At 50.0% G+C, this 15,877-nt stretch overlaps 7 protein-coding genes across 7 annotated transcripts; 3 read left to right on the top strand and 4 right to left on the bottom strand.

Annotated features, from left to right (window-relative positions):
- Positions 1 to 3,180: 3,180 nt before the first annotated feature.
- LOC306958219 (histone H4) lies at positions 3,181 to 3,492 on the top strand (the record flags this gene model as incomplete). Its single annotated transcript, XM_079549660.1, has 1 exon — positions 3,181 to 3,492. One exon carries the CDS (start codon positions 3,181 to 3,183, stop codon positions 3,490 to 3,492), a length of 312 nt encoding a protein of 103 aa, XP_079405786.1.
- An 881-nt stretch (positions 3,493 to 4,373) lies between these two features.
- On the bottom strand, positions 4,374 to 4,784 carry LOC306945496 (histone H3.2; the record flags this gene model as incomplete). Its single annotated transcript, XM_079534217.1, has 1 exon — positions 4,374 to 4,784. One exon carries the CDS (start codon positions 4,782 to 4,784, stop codon positions 4,374 to 4,376), a length of 411 nt encoding a protein of 136 aa, XP_079390343.1.
- Positions 4,785 to 5,612: 828 nt separating this feature from the next.
- LOC306951099 (histone H3.2) lies at positions 5,613 to 6,023 on the top strand (the record flags this gene model as incomplete). The annotated part of the gene is made up of 1 exon (XM_079541515.1): positions 5,613 to 6,023. The coding sequence occupies one exon, from the start codon at positions 5,613 to 5,615 to the stop codon at positions 6,021 to 6,023; it is 411 nt and encodes a 136-aa protein (XP_079397641.1).
- Positions 6,024 to 6,822: 799 nt separating this feature from the next.
- LOC306958070 (histone H4) lies at positions 6,823 to 7,134 on the bottom strand (the record flags this gene model as incomplete). The annotated part of the gene is made up of 1 exon (XM_079549472.1): positions 6,823 to 7,134. The coding sequence occupies one exon, from the start codon at positions 7,132 to 7,134 to the stop codon at positions 6,823 to 6,825; it is 312 nt and encodes a 103-aa protein (XP_079405598.1).
- Positions 7,135 to 10,599: 3,465 nt separating this feature from the next.
- Positions 10,600 to 10,980, top strand: LOC306958135 (histone H2B 1/2/3/4/6; the record flags this gene model as incomplete). The annotated part of the gene is made up of 1 exon (XM_079549559.1): positions 10,600 to 10,980. The coding sequence occupies one exon, from the start codon at positions 10,600 to 10,602 to the stop codon at positions 10,978 to 10,980; it is 381 nt and encodes a 126-aa protein (XP_079405685.1).
- A 1,101-nt stretch (positions 10,981 to 12,081) lies between these two features.
- On the bottom strand, positions 12,082 to 12,738 carry LOC306953069 (histone H1-like; the record flags this gene model as incomplete). Its single annotated transcript, XM_079543906.1, has 1 exon — positions 12,082 to 12,738. The coding sequence occupies one exon, from the start codon at positions 12,736 to 12,738 to the stop codon at positions 12,082 to 12,084; it is 657 nt and encodes a 218-aa protein (XP_079400032.1).
- A 1,800-nt stretch (positions 12,739 to 14,538) lies between these two features.
- LOC306958113 (histone H2A-IV) lies at positions 14,539 to 15,000 on the bottom strand (the record flags this gene model as incomplete). The annotated part of the gene is made up of 1 exon (XM_079549531.1): positions 14,539 to 15,000. The coding sequence occupies one exon, from the start codon at positions 14,998 to 15,000 to the stop codon at positions 14,611 to 14,613; it is 390 nt and encodes a 129-aa protein (XP_079405657.1). The 3' UTR covers positions 14,539 to 14,610.
- Between the last annotated feature and the right edge of the window lie 877 nt (positions 15,001 to 15,877).

The following is a 15,877-nucleotide window of genomic DNA, read 5'->3' on the forward strand; positions in this document are numbered from 1 at the left end:
ATTTTCACCTGAGAAGAAATGCTGTTGTGCACCCATACAGACAAACAGACTCATAAGGAGAAGTCAGTCCATGCACCAGGTCCATCAGGATTCTGCACCTGAATGAGAACAGAAACAAGGGCTGAGCTGACCAAAACTCAGTCTAGCAGAAATCTAGGAGATGACTGAGCTCCCAGGTTCAACATATAGGATTCTCTTTTATAGTGAGGGGTAACCACCACCCTTGCCTGCAGATCTGTTCCATGGAAGACGACCTGTGCACAGGTGGAGGTTGATGGTCTGCAGGGAGAATGACATCTTTGGTTCTCCACTGAGATTCACAGAACATTAATTTTTTTGTGTGCTTCTTTAATTGACATAGTTGTTGTTTGTTTGCATGCATTAAGGTATTTTGCGGTGTTTTTCATCACAGTTATTGTTACTTCAGGCAAAAGTTGATCTCCATGTTTACTTGGCCCTCCACATTTAATGTGATTATACTTTGAGAACATTCACATTTCCCTGGGAAGGTGCTGCAGCCTTTATTTCTTTCCTTGACAGATTTATCAGGAAAGCACTGTAGCACATTTATCACAAGCTTCTACCTTAGTGCAAGGCAAATCCATCATCTCCAGACTGCAACTCTTCTATAACAGTTTTCTCAGCTGATTATAAAACAGCAACTCGCTACAAAGACTGTGTAAGTTGATTTTAATTCTCCAAACAAATTGAAAAGACATATGAGAACAAATCTCCTAGGAGATCCTTACCTCCTTGAAGGCAACACCTAAACAAGTTTCCTCAGAACCTCAAAGTAGATCTGTGGAAAGAAAACAAGTTTTTAATTTCACCTCATTTTAAGTCTCCTTGAAATGTTGGTTGTCACATGGGAAGATTAGGAGGAAAAGAACAGCACTCATCATCCTTCCACTCTGTCTCAGCTAATAGGAAAAGATTAATTGTAAAAGTAATCAATAAGCTTAATAGAAATTTGTTGGTTTTATGAGTATAAAAATCCACACAAACGAGCGACCAGGAGAAAAAGATAAACACAGGCTGTGGGATAAAACAAAGACAAGGTGAAGCGATACTTCAAAATGTGATAAATGCAGGTTTCTCAGCAATGCATTCTGCTTTTCAGAACACTGAGACACTGGAGCTCCTGTAAGTAGGGAGTATGCCCTTCCCTTTGGTTTGACTTTAGCTACGGCAAGCAGTGTCCTAACACATCAGTAGTATTCATTTATATTCTGCAACTACAGCTGGCAGTGAAAGAAAGACACAGTGCACATACATCCTACTGAAGCAAAAACAGAAACTTCATGTCACAGTGTATGGATACAATTGGGTGGACAAAACTTGAATTTCCCAAATAAGAAAAACAAAAAATACTTCTCAAGTTATTCAACTGCATAATACAGCAATCTGTTGTACATCCCTCCACAGTACTATCAAACTATCATATCTGCACAGATTGTTTAAAACTGATTGTAACAAAAATCCATGCATTAGTAGTTGAACTATTGTGTTTTGTTTTGTTTAATTAGTTATTGTAAGTCAGGGATGAATTTTGTTGTTAGCAGTTTGGTTGTCAAAATCAAAATGTGGACAAGGATAAGAAGTTGGCAATTTCCTTAGGGAAATTTGATACTGAGAAGAAGAATACAAAATTAAGAAAAGGTTAAACTTCCTGAAAAAAAGAAAATAATACACAAAATTAATGTTCAGAAGAGAGAGGAGAGAAAAGGATTCTAATGAACCAAACAGAAGTAAGAAACTGACGCTAAAAGAGATTTCAACCATTTGGCCAAGAAGCATTCAGCCACATTGGGTATGAAAAGTGGGTAAGGTGGGTTGTGGTGCAGACACGTGTTCCCATTAACTCAAAACAGGTGCAGGAAAATGTTTGCCTGGAAACATGCGTACCTGAAGTACAAATAATATCTAAAATGTTCAAGGTTATTAGGTTAATGAAAGAAAAGCTATTAAAAAAAAAGATGTGCAATGAGAAACAAACAAGTCAGTCATGATTGAAAAGAGTTATACCACGTGAGATGGGAAAAAGAAATATTTTCAGCAGCCATGAAGAACAAAAGATTTATTTTGTGCCTGCACAAGTGTAGGGAGAAACACGCTGACCACATGCAGGGAAAAGTATAGGATATGAAATAGTGAGAGGAATGATAGGTGGGGAACAATACACTCAACACAGAAACATTATGAAGCTTTCTGTTCTACTGCATTTATTCTGTAAACAGCAAACGAGGGGAAAAATATGTATCAATCAATACTTTTATTCTCAAATTTTATAAATCAAATTATTAAGCAAGACTAAATCTACTAATAGGTAAATTACATAATATGTATGTAACTTTCCAAACTTAATGGAAATCCCAAAGACTCCAAAAAACCTATGGGATGTAAGAAAAATATGCAGTCTCATGCAACACAACTTAACAAAGTAGACACGATTTAATGGCTTTTCAGAACATTCTTGCAGAGCAATTTGAAAACGTGGGAAGAAGCAAGAAGTCTCACAGTATCCGAGATACAGTTGAGTTCAAAAGAAGGGGATGAAAAATAACAAAGAATGAAATGTAAATACGATAAATCAATGGAAAAGCACCGAAAAATTACTTCAGAAAAATGTTAAAGATAAAGTAGTAGTATATCAGTAGGGACCCATGAGAGAAAAAAAAAAGGGGGGGGGGGGGGATTGGGCACCTTTGTACAAGCGCCGCGAAATGGCGGCGGCGGAGCTCCGGGGAGGAAATGGGAGCGGCATTTGCTGCAGAGTCGCAGCCGGCAGCGGCCCGCTCTCACGCCGACACCGGCCCGCTCTCACGCCGACACCGAGTGCCGCGACAACAGCGATGGGGAACCAGGCAGCAAGAGAAAGCGAAGAAAGGCAGGCAAGCAGCAGCGAGGCCGGACCGTAAAATCGACTCCGCAACGCACAGAGACGGCCAGAAGCGATAACTGGGCCGGCCGGAGACGCGGAGCAACACCCGCCCTCCGCCCAAAACCGGGGGAAAGACCGCAGAAGGCCCCGCCCCCTCCCCTCCCCTCCCCGCCGCGCCCCGCCCCAGCCCTCCCATCCCCTCCCCGGCGCAGTCCTCAATCAGGTCGGACCGCCGGCAATATAGAGGCGCGCCGTCGGCCGTTCCCGCCACAGCTGCTGAGGAAGATCGCTGTGTGATCATGTCTGGCAGAGGCAAGGGCGGGAAGGGGCTCGGCAAGGGGGGCGCCAAGCGCCACCGCAAGGTGCTGCGCGACAACATCCAGGGCATCACCAAGCCGGCCATCCGCCGCCTAGCGCGGCGCGGCGGCGTCAAGCGCATCTCGGGGCTCATCTACGAGGAGACGCGCGGCGTGCTCAAGGTCTTCCTGGAGAACGTCATCCGCGACGCCGTCACCTACACCGAGCACGCCAAGAGGAAGACGGTCACGGCCATGGACGTGGTCTACGCGCTCAAGCGCCAGGGACGCACCCTCTACGGCTTCGGCGGCTAAAGTGATCTGACGTTAGACTGTGCTTTTAGAACACCCCAAAGGCTCTTTTCAGAGCCACCCACGCTGTCAATAGGAGAGCCCTTATCACTGCGGTCGAGTGATGATAGTTGAGCTTGGGGGCTTCGTTGTTTTCATCGTGTTCCCTGTGTGTAATAAGTTGTTCAAAGATGAAGTGACTTCATTACACTGGAAAAAGCATTAGGGAACAGTTGTAGAGAATCATACCCTGAAGCGGTTCATTGGGGGGGTCGTAGGAGAAATAGGCGGCTCCGGTCCCGTCCAACATCTCCCCAGCCAATGGCCGCTGGTAGGTCCGAGAACATTGTGCAGTCACGTGATAAACCAGGGCATTGGCGACAGATGTTCTGTTCCGAGAATCACGTCAGAGCCCGCGGCTGCAGCGTACAGCCTCTGGCGGGAGACTCACGAAATGGCAGCACTTCTATCAGCGCTGTTCCGAGCGCGGGAAGAAACGGCCTTAAGCGCTTCATAGCACCTCAGATGAAGGGAAGAGGAAGGGCCCATTCGAACTGACTACCCTCCCCCCCACATTCCTTCAGGCTACAACTCCGCACACTGTTCTCCGTCCCCGCCCTTATCCCCCCTACTACGCCGCTTCTGGCACGAGACAGTAACTGAAACCAATCTTCCACACACAGAAATTGCGAACGGGAAAAAAACGCAACACAGAACTCGAAACCTTCCTTAACTTCCATTTCTCAATAATTGGCTCTGTTAAAAGCACCAAAAGGAGCACTGGGCACATCAGTACTCGATCTCTATCTGGTAGTGCACTACCGCACAGTGATACAGCGCTCCCCAGTGATAATATGGTGGCTCTTAAAAGAGCCTTTGGGTTTGGCAGAGAAAGGACAGCGGCCTCAGGCGCGCTCCCCGCGGATGCGCCGGGCGAGCTGGATGTCCTTGGGCATGATGGTGACGCGCTTGGCGTGGATGGCGCACAGGTTGGTGTCCTCGAAGAGCCCCACCAGGTAAGCCTCGCTCGCCTCCTGCAGCGCCATGACGGCCGAGCTCTGGAAGCGCAGGTCGGTCTTGAAGTCCTGCGCGATCTCGCGCACCAGGCGCTGGAAGGGCAGCTTGCGGATCAGCAGCTCCGTGGACTTCTGGTAGCGGCGGATCTCGCGCAGCGCCACCGTGCCGGGCCGGTAGCGGTGCGGCTTCTTCACGCCGCCCGTGGCCGGCGCGCTCTTGCGGGCCGCCTTGGTGGCCAGCTGCTTGCGGGGCGCCTTGCCGCCCGTCGACTTACGCGCCGTCTGCTTCGTGCGCGCCATCACACAAATCTCCCTTGCTCTTGCACAGAGAAACCGCCAAGAACCTCTGAGCTGCTGCGTGTTCCAGACTCGCTTTTATATCTATCGCTGCATTGCCATTGGCTGAAGAAAGGACAAGTATCATTGGTCAATTTGAAAATCCCGCGTTAAACCCCTGCTGTCCTGAATGCTACTCCTCGGTAGTTAAAACCCAGCGTTTCACTTTTCGGCTTCCAGTGGTTCATAAAACTTTTTCTCTTTTTATCTTAGCTGTCTTTCCTCGTTGCCACCTTCAGCAATAAACAGCATTCTTATACCCCTCATTTAACCTGTAGAAGAAGCAGGATATTAGCATGCAGTGAAAACAAGCCTACAGGACTTTCTTTTGTTTCGTTTTTAGTCATCAATCAAGCAGAAAGTCATAAGCCTTGTTGTAATTGAAAGATGGCTTTTTCTGCTTTGTTTTTTACTCCGAGACTACCAAGTGTCTTGCTTTCTGATGTCATGTTCAGTTTAGGGAAAGGCTTACTAAAAAGTCAAAGGTTTTGTTTCCACTTCAACCTTAAAACTGTCATACAAGTCCGTGTTTCTAGAAGCAAATATCCTACATTATGGCGCCACAGCTAACCAGAAAAGGTTATGGTGAGGAAAAAAAAAAATCGAAAATACTTAATGCTAAAAAGCTTACAAGCTTCTTTGCAGCCTGGTACTTGCGGAAGGCTTAGAGTTAGCCAATAAAATTCATTGCTTTGTTAACCAATCAGAGACGAATGGGCGGGGTTTCATCTACTATAAATAAGAGCCGTGCGGGCGTGGCGTGCTTCTCTGGTTGAAAGGCAGCTGTGGAAGATGGCGCGCACGAAGCAGACGGCGCGTAAGTCGACGGGCGGCAAGGCGCCCCGCAAGCAGCTGGCCACCAAGGCGGCCCGCAAGAGCGCGCCGGCCACGGGCGGCGTGAAGAAGCCGCACCGCTACCGGCCCGGCACGGTGGCGCTGCGCGAGATCCGCCGCTACCAGAAGTCCACGGAGCTGCTGATCCGCAAGCTGCCCTTCCAGCGCCTGGTGCGCGAGATCGCGCAGGACTTCAAGACCGACCTGCGCTTCCAGAGCTCGGCCGTCATGGCGCTGCAGGAGGCGAGCGAGGCTTACCTGGTGGGGCTCTTCGAGGACACCAACCTGTGCGCCATCCACGCCAAGCGCGTCACCATCATGCCCAAGGACATCCAGCTCGCCCGGCGCATCCGCGGGGAGCGCGCCTGAGGCCGCTGTCCTTTCTCTGCCAAACCCAAAGGCTCTTTTAAGAGCCACCATATTATCACTGGGGAGCGCTGTATCACTGTGCTGGTGGCGAATGCACACTCTGTGCCCAGTGCTCCTTTTGGTGCTTTTAGCAGAACCGATTATTGAGAAATGGAAATTGAGGAAAGTCTCGAGTTCTAAGCTGCATCTTTTTAGAGTCCCCTGCTCTTCTAAAGGCAGTGCTCGCGAGGTTCACGATCTTAAGGATCCAAGACAGGGAAGGGGGGTGAGTTCGGGGTTGGACAACGCCAGCAAAGGTTTCATCGTCAGCAGGGGGAGGGAGGGGTAACCTAAACAGATTCTTCAGGGACCTGCCCCTCCCTCTTTTCCCTGGGGTGCTACGTGCACTGACGGTCGTTTTCCACTCCTTCCTCTATTTTTCCCCGAGCACAAAACGGACCTAAAGGTGGGAGAAAAAAATAGCACTTCATGAGCCTCCTGCCTGAGGCTGCCCTGGTTTAGACGCTGTTCATGCCAGTAGCACCTTTCACCAGGGTCCCGATCTCCGGGATCTGTTCCCTACATCCTCCAAGAAGGCTGTTAAATTCGTTACTACTAGCCCTTACTACTCTTCCCAAGTATTCCATTACTAAGAAACTTAAGGGACGTTACCTGGACGTAAAAGTAGACAGACTTGTACACGAATTCAAGTGAGAACGTTACTATAACACAGTGATAAGGGCTCTCCTATTGACAGCGTGGGTGGCTCTGAAAAGAGCCTTTGGGGTGTTTTAAAAGCACAGTCTAACGTCAGATCACTTTAGCCGCCGAAGCCGTAGAGGGTGCGTCCCTGGCGCTTGAGCGCGTAGACCACGTCCATGGCCGTGACCGTCTTCCTCTTGGCGTGCTCGGTGTAGGTGACGGCGTCGCGGATGACGTTCTCCAGGAAGACCTTGAGCACGCCGCGCGTCTCCTCGTAGATGAGCCCCGAGATGCGCTTGACGCCGCCGCGCCGCGCTAGGCGGCGGATGGCCGGCTTGGTGATGCCCTGGATGTTGTCGCGCAACACCTTGCGGTGGCGCTTAGCGCCCCCCTTGCCGAGCCCCTTCCCGCCCTTGCCTCTGCCAGACATGATCACACAGCGATCTTCCTCAGCAGCTGTGGCGGGAACGGCCGACGGCGCGCCTCTATATTGCCGGCGGTCCGACCTGATTGAGGACTGCGCCGGGGAGGGGATGGGAGGGCTGGGGCGGGGCGCGGCGGGGAGGGGGCGGGGCCTTCTGCGGTCTTTCTCCCGGTTTTGGGCGGAGGGCGGGTGTTGCTCCGTGTCTCCGGTCGGCCCAGTTATCGCTTCTGGCCGTCTCTGTGCGTTGCGGAGTCGATTTTACGGTCTGGCCTCGCTGCTGCTTGTCTGCCTTTCTTCGCTTTCTCTTGCTGCCTGGCTCCCCATCGCTGTTGTCGGCGTGAGAGCGGGCCGCCGCCGGCTGCGGCTCTGCAGCAAATGCCAACCAATGGCGGCGGCGGCGGCGGGGCCGGAGCGCCGCTCCCATTTCCTCCCCGGAGCTCCGCCGCCGCCATTTCGCGGTGCTTGTACAGTTGGGGGGTTGCGCTGGTGCAAATCCGTCGCTGTTAGGGAAGGCACAGCAGCATTATGTCCACATCTTTTGGGGTTTTTTTGCTTGTTTGTTTTTTCCTTTTTTTGGTTTGTGGTGCCCGCTCTTTTTGGGAGGAGAGATTGGGTTAAATCTATTGTCTCTGCCTTGTCTATGTCTCACCGAAAGATACTGGGGCTTTGTTTACAGGACTGATGTGCTGATGAAGGCAGAGGTTTGGGGCTCATTATACGCACCCATTAAAATGAATGGGTTGTTGCATGTCCTTTTGAGAATGTGATATTGGTTACTTCTATGTTTTCTCTTTTCAAGTAGCTGTGTTCTGTTGATCCACAGCCTCCCAAATTATCCCTTTTGTGATTTTATTTCTATAGTTTTTATTCTGCATTTTTAAAAAACACCACTTTAATGAATTTTATCACCTTATTCAGTTTTTGAGACCTAAAGTGAGTAAACATTTCTTAACGTTGAAAATGATTGAAAAATTCCCACTGCCCCTTTGTTCTTTCATCTTTTTCTTCTGTCTGTCTATCTGTCTGCAACAGTTTTTTCATGATGTGGAAATGTGAGCTATGGCATCTTATCAAGATAGAAAATCTGCCCCTGTAAATGGCCGTATGTACAGAGTAATGGAGCTATGCTTCGTATTTCAGTCAGAAGCTCTTGAAGTATAGTTGCTACCGTTAACTTTATAAGTAGGCTTTTAAAATGTGATTCTAAGGTGTGCTTTTTCTCCAATATTTTAATAACTTCTGATGCTGTGTACTAGGTATTCCTCTTCAATATCTACTTATTTTGTAACAGTCCCCAGAACATCTTGGTTGTTGTCTTTGTATTTCAAGATGAAAATACGCTCAACTAAATGAAATGAAGTTCAGAAACAAAGTCAGGTTGATGAGGCTTGGCTAGTTCTGCCCAGAGAACATTCCAGGGTGACCATATTGCAGTCTTCCTAAACTTAAAAGGAGCTTATAAGCAGAAAGTAGATCAGTATTTTTTTACATGGGTAGATGGAGATAGGACAAGGAAGGGGTGGCTTTAAACTAAAAGAGGGGAGATTTAGATTGGCTGTTGGGGAATAACTTGCTCAGAGGGCAGTGAGGCATTGACACAGACTGCCTAGAGAAACTGTGGGTGCCCCATCCCTGGAGGTTCAAAGCCAGGTTGGATGGGGTCCTGGGCAGCCTGAGCTGGTGGGGTCACCCTGCCAACGGCACAGGGTACGACCGGGTGGGCTTTGAGTTCTCCTTCAAGGTAAGCCATTCTATGATATATCTCCAACATTTGTCACTGCACTTCAGTCTTTTTGTCTCTACTTGTAAATTAATGGACTCTGATTGTTCGTTTTTTCTGGAGCTCTTGGTCTTGGGAAGGTAAACTTGAATTCCAAGATGATGCTCAGGTGTATAGGCAATAGACACTGACAGAACTGTATTTCTGACTTGAGACCACAGAATAAGAGTATTGTCCAGCAGCATTTGTGCAGAGCTCTCTCCTGCTATTCCACCCTTAGCACTCCCAATGTATACTGGTCTGTGAAGGCGCAGCCATGTTTGCACCACAGAGGAGTTCATAGATGCTCAGAGAGCAGCCACAGCTTGGCAGAGCTGATCTCAGTGCTTTCCTGCATTATTTTTATGCCAAAAGAAAGGCATACATGTGAGGAGGTAGGTATTCAAATGGGCCGTAGTGTGAAAAGGTAACAGTTGTGTTGTTTTCATCAGAATTTTTTAGAAAACTTTAGAAATCCTAAAGAATAAAGCTTGGTTGTGATTTTCACAGTTTAATCCTTTTCATCTCCATTTAGGTATGCCAAGTGGGTTTCTTCTGTAGGCCTATGCCAACTGTCTCATGTGATACCCAGAAATTCTAGGCTTTGAATGGACTCAGAGGTAGCAAAAGAAAAAGGCATTATTATAGCAATGATATGAACTGTGTTGTAGTCCTAGCTCCAATCAGAAATAAATTATTTTGAAAATTTATTATAACTTTACCAAAGATCAGTCTATAGTTAAAATTTATATTTGTACAAAACAATTTAAAGAAAAAAATGTAAGTGTGATTTTTCTGAAAATACAGGCTACAACTATAGTGCATAACACTTTCTCTGTCATCGTGTGTGTGTATACAAGCACATCAGAATTCTACACACCACAAAATCACTTCAACCAGTTTAAACAATTGTATTTTCCTCATGGGTAGTGAAATAACTTCAGCAAGAATAGGGCTTGATTTTCTGATTCATGCTGAATTCAAAACTCAGTTATAAGTCCAGATTTAGTTTCATTACTGATTATTTTTTGTCTTTGAAAGAAATGAATCCAATATTTGTTACAGTTTAAAAAAAGAAAAAAAAAAAAAAAGTCAATGTTCTTTCAATTTGCTGATTAAATCAGAGCTTTCATCCTATTTAATGTTCTGGAAACCAAGCCATATAGGTCAGAAGATCTCATTTAAAACACATAACAAAGATGACCATGCCAGAGCCAGTATACTTTTTCAGGATGTATTTGTAGCTGCTGTGAGTGTAGGCTATTCCATAAGTATTCAGGTATATTTCATTTTGATGAGGGGAAAACAAAAAAGGTGGAGAAAACTCTCGGCTTTATCCCGGCGTTTTGTTTTGTTTTCCCCTCGGAGACTGCTGTCTGTACCTACTACCCCCGCCCAGGCAGCGGGAGGCACAGCGCGGCCCCGGCTGCACCCACACTAGCCGCGGATGGAGGCCGAGCTTCGCCGCTGAGCTGAGATTGAAAGAGCTCACTGTGATTGGTTGATGGGATTTCAATTGTTAGCCAGTAGCAGTGGGATTTGCGATGGACCAATTAGAGAGCTGCTCGTACGGAGCGATACGTCACGGGCTCCGTTATCCAATCAGAACGCAGATAGCGAAGGCCGTAGATTTGCATACAGCCCCTATAAAGAGGTGAGCAGTGCCAACAGCCGGCACTCCGCTGCGCCGAAAGGATTGTCGAGGAGTAGCTATGCCTGAGCCGGCCAAGTCCGCGCCCGCCCCTAAGAAGGGCTCCAAGAAGGCGGTCACCAAGACCCAGAAGAAGGGCGACAAGAAGCGCAAGAAGAGCCGCAAGGAGAGCTACTCGATCTACGTGTACAAGGTGCTGAAGCAGGTGCACCCCGACACGGGCATCTCGTCCAAGGCCATGGGCATCATGAACTCGTTCGTCAACGACATCTTCGAGCGCATCGCCGGCGAGGCGTCGCGCCTGGCGCACTACAACAAGCGCTCGACCATCACGTCGCGGGAGATCCAGACGGCCGTGCGGCTGCTGCTGCCCGGCGAGCTGGCCAAGCACGCGGTCTCCGAGGGCACCAAGGCGGTCACCAAGTACACCAGCTCCAAGTAGAGTGGTGCGGATTACTCGATTTTAACCCAAAGGCTCTTTTCAGAGCCACCATTTATTCTAGTAAAAGGGCTGTGTTACTTCTGATGGGTGTAGCGTAGGTTTTTAATAGAGTGAAACGAATGCGAGTGCTTGAGGTATAAATAACAAAAAAAATAATCGCTTAACTGAGCATTTTGGAGGTCTCAGTTCCGAATTAATTGAGCAGTAGCAACTCATGGAGTTAACGGGGTTGCTCGGTAACTGTGCTATTGCTGAAGCAGGGTACACGGTATTCCAGCAGCAGCCACTGCTGCTCTCTGCTGTCAGGACCTCGTCGGGAAGGTGAGTGCTTCGTTTTGCTTTTGATTCTTGTGATAAAAGCTATCCCAAGAATATTTTTACTTACTCTAGAAATGCATTCCTAATAGAAAATCGGCGTTTCTGTTAAAAAAAAAAAAAAAAAGTTCGCGTTACATACATTGTAGCAGACCACCCTTAAAGAATAATCTTACTTCTCCCTATTTAATTCATTAATAAACGGATGAAAAACAGTCCCTGAGGCGTCGCTGTTTCGAATCAGCAGCGCTTTCTTTTCCCTTTCCCCTGTCGCGCACTCCATCACCGGACGGGGAAGGACCGCACGCTGTTTCTCCCCTAGGCAAAAGCAGCCGTAGAGCCGCGCAGGCGGCGGTTCCCGCACCGGGACCCGGGGGCGGGATGAGGCGGGGACGAGCGAGCGGCTCCGTAGACGTACGGGACGGGAGCGGGGGCGGTGCCGGGAGGGGGTTGGTGCTGAAGCGGACCAATGACAGCCTAGCGCGGGTTCTTTAAACCCCTCCCCAAGTACGAGCCCGAGGTTGGCACCGCTCCGCCCCGCCCGGCTGGGAAGCGCCGCTGCTGGCGCCTCGCTCCCGAACTGCACGTAGCCCATAACGGAAGGGGCTCTTATCTCCCGTGTGAGTTGCAACTAGCGCGCCCAAATCTGAATCTCCGCAACTGAGATGATTAGTTGTGCCGCCGCGGTTCCCGCAGCATTCCAGCTCTTTTTGAGAGTAAGTGGGTGGCTCTTAAAAGAGCCTTTGGGTTTATTTAAACGAGCAGACTCGAATTTCTTCTGTCATCTTACTTCTTTTTGGTTGCTGCCTTCTTTGCCTTGGCTGCCTTGGGTTTGGCCGCCTTAGGCTTGGCAGCTTTGGGTTTCACCGCCTTTGCCTTGGCTGGGCTCTTGGCAGCCTTCTTGGGGCGACCAGCCTTGGCAGCCTTCTTGGGGCTCTTCGTTGCCTTCTTGGTGGCAGCAGCCGCCGGCTTCTTAGCTTTCTTGGGGCTCTTCTTCACTGCCGCCGCCTTCTTGGGCTTCTTAGCAGCAGCCGCGGGCTTCTTGGCCGGTGCCTTCTTGGGCTTGGCCGCGGGCTTCTTCTTAGTCGCTTTCTCTTTGGTCTCGCCCGGCTTTTTATTCAGCTTGAAAGAACCGGAGGCGCCGGTACCCTTGGTCTGCACCAGGGTGCCCTTGCTGACGAGGCTCTTGAGCCCCAGCTTGATGCGGCTGTTGTTCTTCTCCACGTCGTAGCCGCCGGCAGCCAGCGCCTTCTTGAGCGCGGCGAGGGAGAGCCCCTTGCGCTCCTTGGAGGCGGACACGGCCTTGGTGATCAGCTCGGTGACGCTGGGGCCCGCAGGCTTGCGGGCTTTGGCGCCGCCCGCCGCCTTCTTCGGCTTCTTGGCGGCCGCCTTGGCGCCGGGCGCAGACACTGCAGGCGCGGCAACGGGCGCGGTCTCCGACATGGTGACTGCCGTCGTCCACAGATCGGGGGGAACCACTGGGCCTGGAGCAAGTCGGCGGCCTCGTATTTATAGAGCAGAGCCGCGCGGTGATTGGTGCTTTGCAGAGCCCGCCCCGCCGCACGGCGCAGAGCTCCCTTCTCCCCGCTCATTTTGTGTTTCTTAAGAGGCGAAAAAGCGCGTTTTTTCTACAATTTCCGCCACCTATTCGCCCCAAGTCACAGCGGCGCGGAGGGCAAAGGCTGCTGCTGCCACGGGCGGAGTTTCTCTCCGGAGAGGCGAAGGGTGAGTTAAAAAAGAGCCGATAAACCCCGAGTCCTGGACCTGGGCAGACCTCGGGAGACAGAAACTTTTGTTTTTCCTTCTAAATAAAATCCGCACCGTGGGAAGTTGCACCCCCAGAGCAATGAATTATTGTTCTTTAAAGGGTCTTCTCTTAATCTGAGCCGAAACCCAGGAGCTGGAGTCATTATTTTCATCGCAAATTGATTTCCAAGAGGAGGAAGTAACACAGGCTCATACAGAGCACTGAATATGGATTAGAAATTAGCTCCTTTGTCCCCAGTCCTTTAACCCATTGAAAATAATAAAAATCAATTAAATGAGTGCCTGATGCTGCAAGGTGAGGAGCAGCCTGACATCCCCTGAAGGACTTCTCTTGCCCCGGGAGGAGATGGCCTCAGAGCACTGCACTGCACTGCTGGTGCACCTGCATACAGGGATCCATCCCTGCTGCTGTTCCACAGAGGCACTGAGCAGCTCAGCCAAGGGGCTGACACGGGAGCAGATCTCACTGATCACTGCGGTCAGTACTCCAAATTCCATCCCTCAGATGTGTTTTTATTTTGGTCTGGTTTGGTGGACATCTGAGTCAGCGTGACCAAGGCAGACGCTGCAGCAGGTGGTTCCCCGTTCCCCTGCACTGTCATCAGGGCTCTCCCTGCAGAGTGCACCCTGCATACCCCACAGTTACCATGCAGAGCCCATCTCCCACCCTGGAAGCAGTGTCAGAAGCATCTGCAGCTCTGCAGGCCCTGTTACTCTGCCAGCAGGAGGGGGAGAGCCTCTGGCAGACATCACCAAGGCCATGGAATAAACGCATTTAATTTCTCATATCAAAAAGTGCTCATTCCAATTCTGTTTTTTTTCCCCATATCAGAAAGTGTTCATTCTATTTCTCCGCGCTGTTTCCATTGCTGTCTGCAACCCTTGTTTTTCCCACAGCCACCTGTAACCATTTGTGGCACTACAACGTAACATCATTTTGCTTCCTGTAATTTCTTGTTTTATTAAAATGTGCTCTCTGACCTATGAATGGTGATGTCTGTTTCTGTCTCAACATCTCTATTACAATGTTCATTGGTGTGAATAAAGTGCAGCCAAAGCTGGCAGCATTTCTCCTTAGCTCACACAGCTCTCATCCAGGTGTAATGCAGTAGAGGCACAGCTTAGACCTGCATTAAAAATTAACTTGGAGTGCCCAAAGAAATGACTGAGCCTCCAGGCACTGCTGGGGCAGGCCAAGCTCCCCAGGGGGACCAGCGAGCTCTCAGCTTTGTTTTTCAGACAGAGACTGGAAAAACCTTGCTGATGGTTCTTGCAGCAATATTCAACATTTTGCCTTTCTCACCCCTACCAAACAGATTCTTTTAACAAAAAATCTAACTTTGTGGTCTTCTAGCACACATCCAACTTTAAGTAAATTATTTTATCACACCTAGTGTTTAACCTAATATGCTATCTTCATGCTAACACCTGACTTTTAGCAGCAAAACCAACACAAATATTTTTGAGATCTGCAGCTCCTTTACGAGGAAGTGGGTGGCTCTGAAAAGAGCCTTTGGGTTCCTTGGACGTAGGATCACTCCTCAGCTTTTACTTGGCCTTAGCCTTGTGGCTGTCGGTCTTCTTGGGCAGCAGCACGGCCTGGATGTTGGGCAGCACCCCGCCCTGCGCGATGGTGACCTTGCCCAGCAGCTTGTTGAGCTCCTCGTCGTTGCGGATGGCCAGCTGCAGGTGGCGGGGGATGATGCGCGTCTTCTTGTTGTCGCGGGCCGCGTTGCCCGCCAGCTCCAGGATCTCGGCCGTCAGGTACTCCAGCACGGCCGCCAGGTACACCGGGGCGCCGGCGCCCACCCGCTCCGCGTAGTTGCCCTTGCGCAGCAGCCGGTGCACGCGGCCCACGGGGAACTGCAGCCCGGCCCGCGACGAGCGCGACTTGGCCTTGGCGCGCGCCTTCCCGCCCTGCTTCCCGCGGCCAGACATCGCTCCTAACAGCACCTCCAACCACCGCCCTGCTGACGCGACTCACGTGTTGCTAAGCTCCCTCCCCTTCCCCTTTTATAGCCTCCCGAAGCAGCCCGGCTTGCTTTCCGATTGGCTGGCGCGCTCTCTCTCTCGCTCTGACCAATGGCGCCGCGGATCCAAATCCACCCAATGGGCGGCGGGCGGCTGCCCGGCTCCGCGCACCCCCATTTCATCAGCGCTCCGCGGGGGTGGGCGTGGCGTCCCCGGCAATTGGTTTCGCTGTCGTTTCCGAGCGGTTTGATATCGGGGTTGGCAGCAGCGCGCGGCTCTGGATTTGACCTCCGTGCCATCGCCCACCGCTTGCACGATGCTGAGGAGCCAGGCGAGGACGTGAATGAATAGACTGAAGCACGAGCAGCCCCAGCTCTCGCTGCTTTGGTAAAAGCAATGGGAAGAAGTCACCTCTTTGTGCTCTTTTCACTTAGATCTGCACTAAAGGCAAAGAAGAGAAGCCCCCCCCCCCCGCACTGATTTAGCTTAAGGCGAATCAGAGACAGGGTCTTTCTGCTAAAGCGTCAGCCCTACGTGCATCTGGTTTCCACATACAGTACCTTTGCAGTTCATCCAAAAAAGAAGTCCTGTAGGAGAGCATCACAGAGGATGCAGCAGTGCCCTGCCTGGCTTCAGACCCTTTGCAGAAAATGAATGGAGTAGTCCCTAGAGGATTTTGCATAGACAAATCCAGCTCTTCTGCTTGCTTCCAGAATCCAGGAAAACAAAATCAAAGGGTAAGGCTGAGTCATTAATAATCAGCCTGAGGCTTACAGCCAACTAAAGGTATTGCTTGAGGTATTCACCAGTCTGGCTGACTAAGAACAGGAGCATTTATGTCCTA

The sequence above is a fragment of the Tetrao urogallus genome (genome assembly GCF_951394365.1).
Source record: "Tetrao urogallus genome assembly, chromosome: 1".
Lineage (NCBI taxonomy): Eukaryota > Metazoa > Chordata > Aves > Galliformes > Phasianidae > Tetrao > Tetrao urogallus.